This window comes from Colias eurytheme, chromosome 9 (genome assembly GCF_061535395.1).
Source record: "Colias eurytheme isolate Ceu_HAF_F1 chromosome 9, ilColEury1 Martin Lab GWU primary, whole genome shotgun sequence".
NCBI classification, from domain to species: Eukaryota; Metazoa; Arthropoda; class Insecta; order Lepidoptera; family Pieridae; genus Colias; species Colias eurytheme.
Genome location: NC_142988.1, coordinates 9485004 through 9501578, shown reverse-complemented (window position 1 = coordinate 9501578; position 16575 = coordinate 9485004). Strand labels below are relative to the sequence as shown.

General features: G+C 30.6%; 1 protein-coding gene across 1 annotated transcript; it reads left to right on the top strand.

The window, feature by feature from the left end:
* Positions 1 to 1317: 1317 nt before the first annotated feature.
* Positions 1318 to 5144, top strand: TpnC41C (Troponin C at 41C). The gene is made up of 6 exons (XM_090105404.1): positions 1318 to 1501; positions 1591 to 1618; positions 1888 to 2031; positions 2969 to 3088; positions 4131 to 4262; positions 4999 to 5144. The coding sequence occupies exons 1-6, from the start codon at positions 1499 to 1501 to the stop codon at positions 5037 to 5039; spliced, it is 468 nt and encodes a 155-aa protein (XP_089961530.1). The 5' UTR covers positions 1318 to 1498; the 3' UTR covers positions 5040 to 5144.
* The last annotated feature ends 11431 nt before the right edge of the window (positions 5145 to 16575 follow it).

The window sequence follows — 16575 nt, the reverse complement described above, 5'->3', positions numbered from 1 at the left end:
TTATACTGTGGATGCACTTGTGCGCATTAGCTGGAAGGTTATCCAAAATTATAGTCGAATAATAATCATTATTTACGATACCTCCCACGCTATGCGCTTCTGTTTGATAAGATATAAATAACTATGATAAAAGTATGTGCTTGGTTATTATTCATAGATAAAATACTAGGTTTCCGCCCGCGGCTTCGCCCGCGCAGTCAAAGAAAAACCCGCATAGTTCCCGTTCCCGAGGGATTTCCGGGATTGCATCATTTTTCCGGGATAAAAAGTAGCCTATTTCCTTTCTCGGGTATCAAAATATCTCCATAAAAAATTTCATGAAAATTGGTTTAGTAGTTTAGGCGTGATTGAGTAACAGACAGACAGACAGAGTTACTTTCGCATTTATAATATTAGTATGGATTATGTTATAACACGAAATATCAAAAGTATTCTGTCTCATACTCTATTCACGCACAAAATAACTCTATCGCACGAAAACCGCTAAAAGATAAGGCTAAAATTCGCCATGCAGTTAGATAATTAGATTATATCCCGAAATATAGGCTTCTATATAGTCAGTGTGTTAATATCTATTATATTATGTTTGTCGGGCCGATTTTTCAATGCTTGGATAAAACTTATCCGTCCAATAAAGTATTACACGATAATATTAAAATGTCATGTAAATTGTCAAATACGGGCAAGTTTTATCCAAGCATTGAAAAATCGGCCCTATGTTTGGACATTCTTTATAAGTAAAGTAAGACAGTATAATGCCATAACAACATGCTATGCTACAGGATGAAATAGTTGTTTAGATAGGAAAACATAAAAATAGTTATATAAACAGAGTTTAGTAAACATAATTTCAGATATTTAGATTTTCGGGATCATAAAGAAAATAATTTAAATGTTTTATATAATTACGTTATCTGTCCATGAAAAGATAACTATTGCTCACTTCTCGCTTAAATAAACTAAGTATTAACCGAGATAACGCGGCGTAGAACCTCCCTCAACTATCGTAAATCTTTCTGATAGGGTTGAGATAAGACAAAGTTTTGCTTTGAAAAAACTGTGTAAATTAACTTAGTAGCAACTTTACACGTGCCCTTGTCTTTGCATCGATAGTTATTTGAACAAAAATATGGCAAATATCCAAATCGACTCGATGGAGCATTAATAAATTTTTGTCACATAAATTTTAATTGGATCGTATTAATTTTATCGCGTCGTATTTGGCTTGAATGTGCGGACACGGGATCAGTCGTTTGACAGTGTATAGTGGCCTTAACGATAAGAGTTAAAAGCGATAGAGTAGCCAAAAGGAAAGTACTCACGGCTTGAGTCGGGATGTGAACCGGAGTCCGCCCGCTACACTCTGGGGATCGTATCGCGTATTATAGCATTAGCGAACTTCATCCAAATACAGGGACTAGTGTTCCTCATTCTGTTGTTCGCGATAGTTTACGTTTTAGTGCAGTTCTTTTAGTCTTCACTCACACGCCGCCCAACCATGGTGAGTGGTAGAAGTAGTGTTGTGCCGAATTTTAATTAATTTGTAAATGTAGTGATTGTGCCATTAAATATTCATTTGCTTATTTACAGGAGGAACTCGACAAAGAACAAATTAACAGTATGTATAAGTTTTAATTAATTTCAGTGATATTCCTTCGTACGCCAATTAAACTTTTGTGGTTTCAACACTTGCTATTCAATTGTTCGGGCGGGTTTAAATTTTCAATTATTTATTAAATTTTGTTTCGTGTTTTTTTCTTTAATTTTGAATTATACTAATTATTTTATTTAATGAATTTTAACCCTAACGCAAGATAGTTTTGATACTGATTATTTATTATTAAATATTATACAGCTAGCCTCTATATAGAGCATTTTTCTTTATAGTTCTCAAGAAGGCCTTCGAAGCTTTCGACCACGAAAAGAAAGGATGCATAGGCACGGTGATGGTCGGTACGATCCTCGGCATGTTGGGCCACACCATCACAGATGATATGCTCAAGGAGATCATCGATGAAGTCGATGTTGATGGTAAATTATTTGATTACTTTTAGTAATTAGTTTTTTGGCAAACATTTTTTTACGCTCATGACGGCAGAGACTTTTGATAGCTTACTCTATCTTAGGAGCTTTTATATAAATTCATTGTTTAAACATCTTTTTGCAAAGAATGATTAAAATAAATATAAATGTTTGCTTGTAACAGTTGAAAAATTTATATTCAAGTTATTTTTCCAAACCTATCCTCAACTTTCGGTTATACATTTTCAAAATTTCTTACATTTTACAACTTTAATTAATCTTATGAATTAAGTATATAGTTTGCGACTGCTTTCATATTTTTATTGTAGCTCAACATCAGTAAATTTAGATATTAACTATTCTATAGCTTTTCTGTAGTACCAAACATAAACATAATCATAATCAATGATACTTTTATTGGTATAGCAACAATCGTCTGGCAGATTGTTTATAGTTTATTAATAATGCTTCCCAACAGTCACGTTTACCTTGATAATATATTGTATAATATCAATATATTAGAATACTATACTTATAATATCTACTAGAGATCGTAAAGGAGTCAGTGTTGACAGATATTCACTCTTTGCCAATTATTTCTCGTGCCAAAACGTAGTGCTGAATGCTTTATTCTTTTTATATTAAATAATCATAAATAATAACTATTAGGTTTGATAAAATAAGAAGTCAAGATAACCAAAAAGCTATCTATGTAGATCATACCACTCTATTATGTAACATTACATAATACTTTAGGTTTCTGGTTATAACAAAAATGAACAATTATATGATTAGATAGCACTACGGTATTAGTGACTGATATGCCTAGAAATACTTTCGAAGTCAATGTTTCATCAAGGTTAGCCTTCCTCTATAAAAAATACGATAAAACAATGAATCTATTTAGCCTTACTACAAAATTTTAATTGTTCTTTTTTTATATTAGGATCTGGTGAGTTAGAATTTGAAGAGTTCGTGACGCTGGCCTCCAGGTTCATGGTTGAAGAAGATGCTGAGGCCATGCAGCAGGAACTGAAAGAAGCATTCCGGTTATATGACAAAGAAGGTATTATAACATTTTGGTCAATTACATCTTTAACGAATCCAAGTGATTATTTTATACAAAAAACTTAACCTCCTACAAATAATCAAAACTAGATCCTGGAGGGACGAAAGGATTAAAAAAATCATTAAAATCTGTTCATCCAGTGAATAGGTACCTCAGAACTTCTTTAAAAACAGAAAATACAGTCGAATAGAGAACCTCCTATTCGACTCGAGTCGGTTTTAAACCTACTTGATATTAAAAAAAAGCTTCTATAAAACTTCAAATAATCTTGTAGATTTTATCAAGTTTAATTATACAATAATGGTTAAAGCATTCTAATTAACCACTTGACCTGGTTGATTGTGTATTGTGTTCAGAATCAAGTTACATTTGAGACCATAGTAAATAATCAAAGGTCGAGAGTGGGCGGCAAATACGGGTATTGATTCCTCGTTTCAATGCGAATTGTAATTATAAGTTAAATTCATATTCTTCAGTGAAATTGCGACATTATTTATCCAAAAAGGTATCTATTTTAAAGCTAATTACATAATATAATAAATAATTCAGTGACCCGACGACGAAGTGAAAATTTATGAAGACGCCATTGCTTTCTTAATTAAAAAAAAATCCGTAATTTTTCTTTATATTTTTATAACGATTCCGCTAATTGAAGCAGTGAAGAATCTAAGAAAGATCATTAAAATAGCGACAATTTTGGTGTAGTTACCTATTGAATTATTTACTGAAACAATATTTAGAAGTAAAACAGATTTTTATGTTATGTTAGGCGAAACGTATGTTCATAGGAACACACATAGGTGTGGAAAGTATCTTCCCCTAATTAGTATCCATATTTTATAAATTAACAATTTTCGTCACAAATCAAAAATTTAATTTTGCACCAGCTTTAACTTGTATTAATTAGACTGATACATTTTTAAAGAATATAAAAAATTCGATCAAGAGGCGGGATTCGAACCTGTGTCTTTTTGCCATTCCTGTGCAACGCCTAACTATGTATTATATTTTTGTAACTGGTTTGTAAAATTCTCTGAAGGGAACGGCTACATCACCACCCAAGTGCTGCGAGAGATTTTACGGGAACTCGATGATAAAATCAGTGCGGAAGAGTTGGACATGATGATTGAAGAAATTGACTCTGACGGGTCCGGAACAGTTGATTTCGATGGTAAGAATTTTCTCTATTTTTTATATTCATAGAGCATTTCACATTACAATTTTTGAGTACAAAATAGTACAGAATATGACAAAAATTGTTATTATTGAATATTTTGCAACTGTTTACAGAAATATTAAAACATAAAGTTGATTGTGACAATTAACTTTACTTTTTAAAACATGTACCACTAACATCCTAACGTCTCATTTATTTCCAGAAAGATACAGATAAATATATTATTTAGAAGATGAAAATAAGAATAATAGCAGCAAAAATTCAGATCAACAGCCCATAATGTCCTACTTTATTAATTATTTTTAACCACAATGCTTACCTTAGAACAACACGAATTTTTAACAATAACATTAAAAATTCACAACGCTAGCAAGCTTCGGTACGAGCTATTAAAAATTTAATTTTCGGCAAACCAGCTTTATCTTGCCCTCTGCAACGTACTATGAAATAGTATTTATTCATTTTATAGTAAATAGACTCGTGGTATAAAAAAAAACCGCTCTTTAGAATAATATACAGTGTTTTTTTTGTTCTTGGATTATAAATAAGTATGCATAAATTTAAAGGTTATGTATATGCATAAATTTTAAGGCCTTATGGTTAAAAGGTAAATAGGAAAAGCTAAACGTAAAGATAAAATGTGGAAATCCTCTGTGTCAAACTATGAGAGTGGTGCCTAACTATTTATTATTAATTTTATTTTTTTAATAATTATCATTTTTTCTTTCAGAATTCATGGAAGTAATGACTGGTGGTGATGACGAGAGATAAGCTTACTACCCTTAATAATTAATAATAATAGGCAATAATCGCTATTAATGTTACCTATATGATTGCATACCTCATTTTTGAGATAAATAAATATCTTTGTCTACATATTTGGTCTATTATTTATATTGCTGATATATTTTCAAACTAGCTTTGCCCCGTAGTTTTACCCGCATATTGCTCCACTCCTGTTGGTCTAAGCGAGATGATATAATATCTATAGCCTTCCTCGATAAATGGGCTGTCTAACATCGAAAGAATTTTTCAAATCGGACCAGTAGTTCCTGGGATTAGCGCGTTCAAACAAACAAAAAACTCTACAGCTTTATAGTATTATTAGTATAGAGGCTTATCTTGCTAATCTATGATGAGAAGAAGCATCTGCCATTCTCGCAATTTTGTTTAAAAACATTTTCATGAAAGTTTAAATCAATTAATTTAATTTAATTTAGTTTATAGCCAAAGAATTTACCAATGTTTCACTCGTTAGTACTAGTACTTGTACATATGTTCTCAATATGCGAAACTGTATTTAAAAAAGTTTTACTAGAACATGCTCCAAACGTTATTTCTTAATGAACGTTATATTATAAGTCCTTTAAACGCTACTCTTTAACTATTCTTTGAAAACTTAATTTAAATAGTAAAGTATTTCATGCTATAAATAAATATAATATAGCACTTATTATGCTCCTTAATATTTTCGAAAGAAACAAGAAATGTTCAATGGAACCGGAGCACAACTTCAGCTGCAAGGATCTGATTACAAAGCGCGGCTATTGAGTACGAACACTTGAAGTGTTTCTTTCAATATTAAAGCTTTCCTTTGCATATATTTTCAATGAAATTATTTTTAATTCATGCTAAAATTAGACGAAGCAATGCACTTAGTTGTAATAACAAACAAAAAAACTTTATTAGGAATTTTTCGCTAATTATAAAGCTTTATATGTATATGAAGCTTAATTAAGGGCACCACCATATAATATAATTATTGTTAAACTGTTTTAATTTACAAAAATATTACCTTTTTGTAGCATATACCTACTCAATTCTGTTCAATATAAATTATGCCTGTTATTTACTTTACTTGTATATACCACTGTTGAAATATTGATTTCATTTACAAAAGTTTCTCTCTTAAAAAGCAATTACGTTTCTTACACTATACGTGTGATTTATTGCAACGACCTTTTTTTTCTTATCATGCACATTTGGTAAACCTATTGTGAGTTCTGTATACACTCCACACTTGGTAACACATGTTAAACCTTGTGAATATTTATTGTATAGATTCCTAGAAGTACGGGTAAGAAATACTCGAAGAGGGTCATAAATAAAGGTATAATTTTGAGTGTTATATAGACCCTAAAATAGTTGAGTTATATAGCTCTTTGTGTGTAGTTCACTCGTATCCTTCAGACTGTTAAGACATACCTTCGATACTCTATTAGAAGATAAATAAAGTGACTATCTTCCTACAACAAAGTGCTTGAATTATTTACTAAAATTAATCACACCACTATCCATAATCCCAATAGGTTATGGGCCCAGGCTACGTTGTTGATTAATTTAAATACAAATTTTATTGAGAGGAAGAAAATTAAAATTTCAAAGTGCAATTGAAAATTAGTGAATGTATCGTAAGTAAAACATTCAGAGTGAAGATAAAGATTTTATAAACAATATGGAAACTATAAAATCTAAAAGAAACATCCAACCTTTCAACGGTGAAAATTATAATATATGGAAGTTCAGAATCCGCAGTCTCTTAAATGAACTTGAAGTGATTCATGTAATCGATAAACCAGCACCAGCGAATCCTGACAGCAAGTGGAAGAAATCGGAGTCAACCGCAAAGAATGTGTTAATTGAATATTTGTCCGATTCGTATTTAAGTTACGTGAAACCAGAATCGTCGACAAAACAAATTTTTGATGTACTAAACAATATCTTCGAAAGAAAAAGTGTAGCAAAACAAATTGGAGCTCGGAAGAAATTATTTAATTTGAAGTTGGAAGAAGACACAGATTTGTGTAAACATTTTATGATGTTCGATTCTTTGATATCGGAGTTAGCATCAGCCGGTGCGACTATCTCAGAGGTTGATAAAGTGACTCAACTATTGCTTACTTTACCACCTTCTTACAATGGTGTTATAACAGCCATCGAGACTTTGTCAGAAGACAACATCACGTTAAGTTTCGTGAAAACAAGATTATTAGATCATGAAGTTAAACTTGTTAATGAAAGTCTTGACACAAGTAAAATGGTTCTACATGTTGAACAGAAAACTAATGAAAGAAAACGAAATAATAAGGAGCTTAGAAAATCATCGAAAATACGTCGTGGAATCGTCAAGCCGGAACAAAATGGTATAAATTATAAAGGGCACATTAAGTGTCACAATTGTGGAAAAAGAGGACATTATAAAAATGAATGTCGTAACTTCTCGAAACGCTTTAAGTCCAAACCAAGTACAGAAAGACAAAGGACAATTCAAACCATTCAAGCTGAGCCAGTGATTGAAGACAGCTTTGCATTTATGGCTGGAAATTTTCAGTTAACAAATGAAGGAAGTGAAATATCCTTTTAGCAGTTAGTAAGACAGCTGACAGTGAGGTGGAATGGTAAGACGGCAATGACTGGTAAGCCGAAATACAATATATCTATTCTGGAATTTTCGGTAAGTTAAACTTTATTAATTATTAAAATAAAGATTCTAATTCCGAATAAAAATATTAGCATCAGTGACGAGGTCAAATAAGAAAAGATAAATTTTAAATTATCTATTAGAAGTTTGATAAAGTTAAATTATCTAGTAGCTAATAGATGAATGAAAAGGTAGATTACCTGTTTGTGTGAAGCTTGTATAAACAATAAACAAGTTTAAATGTCATTTAATAAAATAATGTTGAAATCAGATGTTTATGGTTCTCATGATTAAAAGAAATGAATAAATAATAATAAAATTATTTTGTAATGTTTAATGATGAATTCACTCATAAGAGTGTAACATATTTTATGAGAAATAAATCTGATGTATTGTAAACCTATTTACTGATCATGTTAAAGAGAATTTATCTTACTACTTAAAAGGTAGATAAAGGTATCAGTTATCATCTCACATTGCCACGAACTCCATATTTAAAATACCTTTAGGTTTTCGAATCAGCCGTATGTTGAAACCAGTAAAACAAATTTGATGAAAAGTCATCAAAGGTAAAATGGGTATAGAGCGTATAAAGTGGAGAGTAATAAATATGTGGTAGAAAGAGATGTAAATTTAAATCAAAGGCAAAGGGAGACGAGGTTGATTCAGGTTTAAATACTGAAGTCCCTAACGATTCGTTAAACTCAGTTGACAACCTTATATATTCAGTTAAAAATAGCTATATGGGTTAATCTCAGTTGGTTGAAACTGAATGAATAGCTATATTATGTTAAACTCAGTTGGTGAAAACTGAATGAATAGCCATATGTGTTAATCTCAGTTGGTGAAAACTGAATGAATAGCTATGTGTTAATCTCAGTTGGTGAAAACTGAATGAATAGCTATGTGTTAATCTCAGTTGGTGAAAACTGAATGAATAGCTATGTGTTAAGCTCAGTTAGTGAAAACTGAATGAATAGCTATGTGTTAATCTCAGTTGGTGAAAACTGAATGAATAGCTATGTGTTAAGCTCAGTTAGTGAAAACTGAATGAATAGCTATGTGTTAAGCTCAGTTAGTGAAAACTGAATGAATAGCTATGTGTTAATCTCAGTTGGGAAAACTGAATGAATAGCTATGTGTTAAGCTCAGTTAGTGAAAACTGAATGAATAGCTATGTGTTAATCTCAGTTGGTGAAAACTGAATGAATAGCTATGTGTTAAGCTCAGTTAGTGAAAACTGAATGAATAGCTATGTGTTAAGCTCAGTTAGTGAAAACTGAATGAATAGCTATGTGTTAAGCTCAGTTAGTGAAAACTGAATGAATAGCTATGTGTTAAGCTCAGTTGGTGAAAACTGAATGAATAGCTATGTGATAAGCTCAGTTGGTGAAAACTGAATGAATAGCTATGTGATAAGCTCAGTTGGTGAAAACTGGAAGTAAATAGCAGCTATACGTTAAACTCAGTACCTAGACGAAAAACTGTAGTCAATAACTTTGCGTTAAACTCAGTAGCTAGTCATCAATAAAATAATAAGGCAGAAGGCTATCGAAGTATTGAAAATACAAACAATACAGTGCCTAAAATTTAATGACACAGACAATTAGTATTGACAATGAAACCGATATATCAGATAGATATTAAAAGCCAAACTTCATCTAATGAAGATGATTATTAGCCGTTTCATTATTTACTGTGCGCATAATACATTGTATATTTACTCCTAATTCACATGAGATAATTGAAAATAGGAATGATGCTAAACAATGAAAAATGCAATTAATGATGAACTATATTCTTTATTTGTAAATAAAAAGCTTGGACTTTAGTATCAAAACCAAGTAGTACAAATATTGTATATAATGAAAATGGATATTATAAAGTACGATGAGTTCGGAAATCCATAAAAGTGTAAAGCCCGTTTAGTTGCTAGAGGTATTAGTAAAAATATCGGTTGCAACAATTTTGAACTTAAGTCTTTTAACAGCAGCATGGCTTGTTAGTTTACCAGATTGATTAAACTGCATTTTAAGTGGTCAGTTAATCGTACAGTATATTAAAATACTTGAGGGTGTGAAAAGTGAAAACACTTGTGAACCCCGATTGTAAATTAAACAAAGCATTAGGTAGCATATTGCTTAAAAAGTTGCCAGATGTTGGATTGAAATATTTGAAAAGACTATTAGAAAAAGGTTTTACAAATGATTTTAAGGATCGATTCATGTACATACTGAATAGATGAGATATCTCTAATAATATTTATACTGAATTAAATGTGGACGATCTAGTGATTATAGTGAGTGACTATTGTTGAAAAACGATGCAGAATTTAATGAATTAATTTAAAATGGGTGATTTAAAAGGAGGTTAAATTCTTATTAAGCTTTAGAATCACGAGACAAAATAATGTCGTAACACTAGATCAAAGCACATAAGTAAATATTAAAACCGTATGAAATAAACTTAGTACAATGGGTGATCAAAATCTTCTTACATAAAATTCAATTTAGATTTTGAGGCAATGGAATCCAATGAGAATGACGGTATTCCATTTCGAATTCTTATTGGAAATCTAATGTATTTAATTTCATGTACAATGATCTGACTTTAACTATAAGCAGACATGTGAATGAAAATAAACAAGAACTCGGTAATGTTTAAAAACAAGTAGATTAAAATTAAATATGTAAAGGAAACATATAAGAACAAATTGATAAGATACTTGATTCTAATTAGACAAATTGATAAGATAATTGATTCGAGTTAGTATTTAAAAAGAAAAGTACAACGGGTTACTTCTTCTAGTTGTATGATTGATGTACAATATGTTGGAGTACAATAAGGCAGGTTCTTCTACAGAAGCTGAATATATGGCTCTGTATGAAGCTGTTAAATGCAATATGGTTGAAAAAAAAAAAAAAAAAAACTTTAGCAGCAGGTATAAACCTGAAAACTAAAGAACCTATCTTAATATATGAATAGTAAAATGGATGTACTAGCTAACAATCCAACAAGCCTTATTAGATCCAAACATATTGACATCAAATATTAATTCCTTTGGGATCAATATGAGAAATAATACTAAAATTATTAAACATATGTCAACAGGTGTTCAAATTGCAGACATGCTGACAAAGCCACTACCAGGGAGGTTCCTGGAGTTAAGAGCGAAAATGGCATCAGAAGATTGATTAGTAAATAAGTTGTATCTTGATGTAAACTTATATATTTTTAATGATCTGATAAGGTTTTTCTGAGTTTCCCTTATCGTGAAGACAAATGTCGGATCACTATGTATACGGTTAGTAACAACCGTCCCAGACAAAGAGTAAGCGGAAGGTATGTCGATCAGTATTAAGAGTATTGTATTCAACTTTAGAATTTTGGTTATCATGATGTATTAATATAATTGTATATGTATTAATATGTAATTGCAATTAAAATTGTAACTTGGAAAAGAGATTAACTTTTGAGGGGGCGTGTTGAAATATTGATTTCATTTACAAAAGTTTCTCTCTTAAAAAGCAATTACGTTTCTTACACTATACGTGTGATTTATTGCAACGACCTTTTTTTTCTTATCATGCACATTTGGTAAACCTATTGTGAGTTCTGTATACACTCCACACTTGGTAACACATGTTAAACCTTGTGAATATTTATTGTATAGATTCCTAGAAGTACGGGTAAGAAATACTCGAAGAGGGTCATAAATAAAGGTATAATTTTGAGTGTTATATAGACCCTAAAATAGTTGAGTTATATAGCTCTTTGTGTGTAGTTCACTCGTATCCTTCAGACTGTTAAGACATACCTTCGATACTCTATTAGAAGATAAATAAAGTGACTATCTTCCTACAACAAAGTGCTTGAATTATTTACTAAAATTAATCACACCACTATCCATAATCCCAATAACCACAGTTAATATAATACTATAACTAGTAATACTTAGGTAGGTAGGTACTAGACATCAACTATATTACTATAAGTTATAACCATAAATCAAGCTTACGATTTGTTTACATTCGTCACACGATTAAAGTTAAATGTTTACAATTCATTCCATTAATTTGCATAAAAGGATAAACAAATAACCTTTAAAATATTACCGATACAAAGTTATGTTGTTTTATGTGTATAATGTCTTAAATTGTGAATTAAACATACTATGTTTGCAATCGTTTGCCCCAGAATACAGCATCCGACGTGATATGGATGCACAACAAATGTTTTGTATGTTATTTAAGCAATTTATCTTCGCTTTTCCCGTATTTCTGTTAAATAGCTTTTGCAAATGGTCTATAAATATTCCCTCTCATCGTACGGTGGTCGGTAGTACGGTGACGATGGCCACCGAATTTGATCTGAAAGTATGAAAAGTCGTTAATTGGTTATTAAATATTTAATTTTTATATTAATGAAATGAGAAGCATTAGTCAAAACATGGGATGTTGATGAACCTTAAATTAGAAAACATTCTTATTACAAGTTACATCGATAAATATTTTATCACAAAATTGGGTGACAACTGACAATAGAACAATTACATGATAGACTTTGAAAGTTCAAATGATTTAAAAACAATAAAATCATGATTAACTAATCAATTTTGTGCCAAATGTTTTAAATACTCTATAAATAACCATGAATATCGCTATTGTGGTTACTCTACCGGCAGCTGATCGTTTGTTAACCCATGCCAAATATTATATAGTGCATCTGCAGATACGAGAGCTCAAAATTGTATTATTGATTCAAACGAAAATCACCTCTCTCACTGAACAACACGGCTGATATTTGTATGAATATATAATCCGAGATATATGCTGACAGCGACTGCACATTGTATAAGCAAATGGACACAGTAAAATTTATTGTTTCTTAGTTGATATTAAATGGGAAGATAAATGATTATAAACAAAGAGGGTTTATATAACATTGCATTATGTTATATGATGTTTTCATTTGCTTTTAGAAATTCAATTTATGCATATCTAATGCACACCTAATGTTTGTAGTGGTAATTAAATAATAATAAACGAATTATACGGAGTTATCCGTGCAAACTTATATTGTTTAAACTAAAAACTGAATACTAGTTAATAGATATATTAATTATAATTACTATTTGTCATTTGTTATGTTTTTTATGCAAGACTTGAGAAATAAATTGAGTATCCTACATACCTAATTTAGATTGCATGAATACAAGTTCGCTCTGCCAATTCCTCCATCTTTCAAATAAAAAGCAACGCTAGTTCAGAATTTTCTCCTGATTGCGATATTCTCGTCTCACCCGGAATATGGCAAATTGGTAGTCTCAAATATAATATTCATTCTCACTTTTTATGTTGAAAGTGACAATGCATTTTTATCCGTGGTTTCTGAGCTCATCTAAGCTAAGTTATTTTAAGAGATGTTACCGAGGACGGCAAATGCAAAGATATGTTTTATAACACCCTCTTCTTTTTAAGGACACTTCTATTATTCTTTTTAAATGCATAAAATTGTACATAGTGTCGTTTATCTTTATTTTTGCGATCTAACTTTAGGGACAATAATTATTTATCTTAATTTAAAATAATCCTACTTTATTGTATAATAATTATTTAATTAAACAATAGAATGACAAACGAGATTAGCACTCAATCAAATGCAAAGCAACTTATTGAAGGAACGTCTCGTTTCTTAGAATAGGGGCAGGTAACTCGCTTAGCGTTTTAATTTTCCTCTCGCCAAGCCAATCCCGCGGGCGGAAATCGAATCAGAGCGTTAAGCCCACGAAACCTATCAATTCCACGAACGTGTGAATGTGGCTTTATAAATTGGAAGAAAATAAATAGTGTTCTTAGAGATTTGTATAGGTGTTCTTATATAATAGTGTGTAGACACATTACTTGAATTTAAAGCCTATTGAATACTAACATGTTTATGTATTATGTTACTTCCCTTTAATCATGCGGAAAGTCTTTCAACAGGACATGTTTTAGTTTATGAGAACAGTATATAAATGTAAATAAATAAAATAATTTAATAAAAGCTTTGCTTAAAAATATTTATATGAACTTATATTGTAAGATATAGGAAAACAAACGCGGTTAAAGAAAATAAGAACTACAATATTTTTACAATGCATAAATAATGAAGTTTCCTTCTTCATTATGGTAATATTGACAATAGGATGGCACTTTAAAAAGTAATTTACCCCTATAACTAGACAATATACCTCAAACGAACTCACGCGTGTCCCCAATGGTCTAATTTGCAATGGCAATCAGTGCAATTAATAACATTTACACCTTATAACTCAATCAATCCAACACTGCGCTAAGATCATTAAATACAAATTGAGTGTTGACATTTTAATTGCACGATTTCCACGTAACGTTCAATAGATTATTGGCACATAGTAGTTCTAGTATTGGTTTATTTTTAGGAATCATTGACTGGGGCTTGAAATCATATTATTATACCTTTAAGGTCCTTCTTATGTATCTTACAATTGTCAAAAGAATAAAATATCATATCAACTTCAGAGCATGAGAACAGTTATATTTACTTTAACACTTTACTTTTTAAGCTGGATATATACCTTATTCAGGTACCTCTTTAACTCGTAGGACATCGCATTTGGCAATCTAGGTTTTACTTGACGTCGTGCAAAGTTTTATAGTCTAAATAAGGTTTGGTAGTTTTATAGAGTTTGAACTTAATTCATTATTATTTTGTATCAGGATATTGCTTTATTCTGAAGAAGTTGTGCGTGAAGTTTTAATCAGACAGTCAAACGAAACGAAGACGATAAATAAACGAACGATTTAACTATTTAGCACGGTAATTATAAATGAGATCTCCACCTACTTTCAATCAGTGTTGCGGTATTTATTTGAAATAGAGGTATATTTTCTGTATTTGCCGTTTTGAGGAAATGTTGGAAATATACTATTGAAATTTTATTCCATTAAAAACTATCGTTACAATTTGTTAACTAACTTTAATTAACTTTTTATTTTGATTGTCAAGTAAGTTTTACAAAAGGATTTAATTCTTTCATACGATATCCGCTGTAAAAATTCATCCTATCACAGAATTCAAAATAGTTAACTTTTGTTTAGAATTTTGCGAAAAATACTATGTGTAATAAAATTGTTGGCTTTCCCGGGATTATGTTGCAGCTACGTGATGTTCGGAAATTGAGCTCATTAAAGTACAATTTTTAATTGGAAAGGCCAGCACATGTTTAATCCAATGTAGATTTGCATTTATAAAATCGAGAGTGGGATCATGTAAATAATTTCCAATTATTTCAGAATTATTATCTTACAAAATATATCAAACATATACTGTTTGAACTATTATAGAAATACGCCTACATAATATTATAACGGTGCATTTAGATCAAACGAGCGAATGCTAATTCTAACCCCACTATGTCAAATTCTTTTAGTGTAAACAGGAGTAGAGCATTCTTTTAAAAGAAAAAAGATTTTAAGCAATGTTCGAATACTGAACAACACTGAATACGAGTTTTCGTTTACAATAAAAGAACACTAAAAAATGCTCTTGCTCTAGCTCTATGTTCGTTTGGTCTAAATGCACCGTAAAATGTAGATTTTTTTAAGTCATTGATAAAATATGATTGTGTCAAAGAAAAATGATTCAATCCCTATAATGTCATATGGGAAAAAAGCAAGATATTTTTCCCGCTTTACTAGTAAGTAAAGTAGAGTAGGAATAAGAGTGTCATAGAATTAATAAACTAAATTAAACTTAAGTTTGTTTGTCAACTCTACCTTGAATAGATAGGTAATAATGATACGCCCACATTGCGATAATTACACCTGAACACCAACTGAATCCAAAATCCATAGCTTGTTAAATTTATGGATTATACTACAACTAAAAATAGTATTTTCCAATTAAATGTTAATGTCTTTTATAAATGAAACTAGATTAACCATATGAATAGTTGAATTTATTATTTTCTCGTCTACAATTCTAAAATCTTTGGATAAATTTTCCAAAGTACAATAAATAAACTGCAATACAATAAATTGTCAGTTTATTTCATATAGGTATTATTCTCTAATCATATTTCTTTGGACCTGGAATTGTATTAAAATTACCTACTAAAGACCATTATGTACATAAAAATAATATATAATTTTATGTTAGAAGTTAGAACCATCAAACAAAAAACACATTATCTTTGTTATAAAAATGACAACTCTACACAATGTACTAACGTGTATCACGTTTAAACAGTTACACAAATCACATTCAAACTCCTACAATACGGAATTTGTTATGAAGCGCAGTTCAAGGGTTTCTCAGTGGCGAAAAATAAGTCTAATTGCCCTCCTCTGGCATTAAATGCTCAGCAAACCTGTGCTTTATGTTCAACTTTCTTTGTTGCCCGGTGAGGAAACTCTTTTGTTTTAGCCGTATTCTGATTGCTGTACAAAGCTGAAAGTAAGGAAGTATTTTAGCAAGCTTGCTTTACGAAACCATCCAAGGGGAAATCCATAGTCTTTAATTTTATATGATATAAGTACTTGTGTTTCGTTTTCCTGTCTCAAATGTGACTTTTTACAGATGACCTATAAAAGATGTACAACAAATGAGTAACCATTATAATATTGGGTTATGGGTATTCTCTTTCCTACTCGAATAGGAATATGTAGAGCAAAAAAATCAACCAACTTATTAAATAATATATCAGTTAGGGTAATTTGGTTTGCTGGAAAAGCACTTTTTTGACAGAACAATAAGTTAGTTTGTCTCCAAAAACCTCTCTAAAAATATTGACATTAAATTTTTCTGGGAACTGTTTCAGTAGTAAGTTTATACTGAAAGTTCGCACAAAATTCGATAGATAGA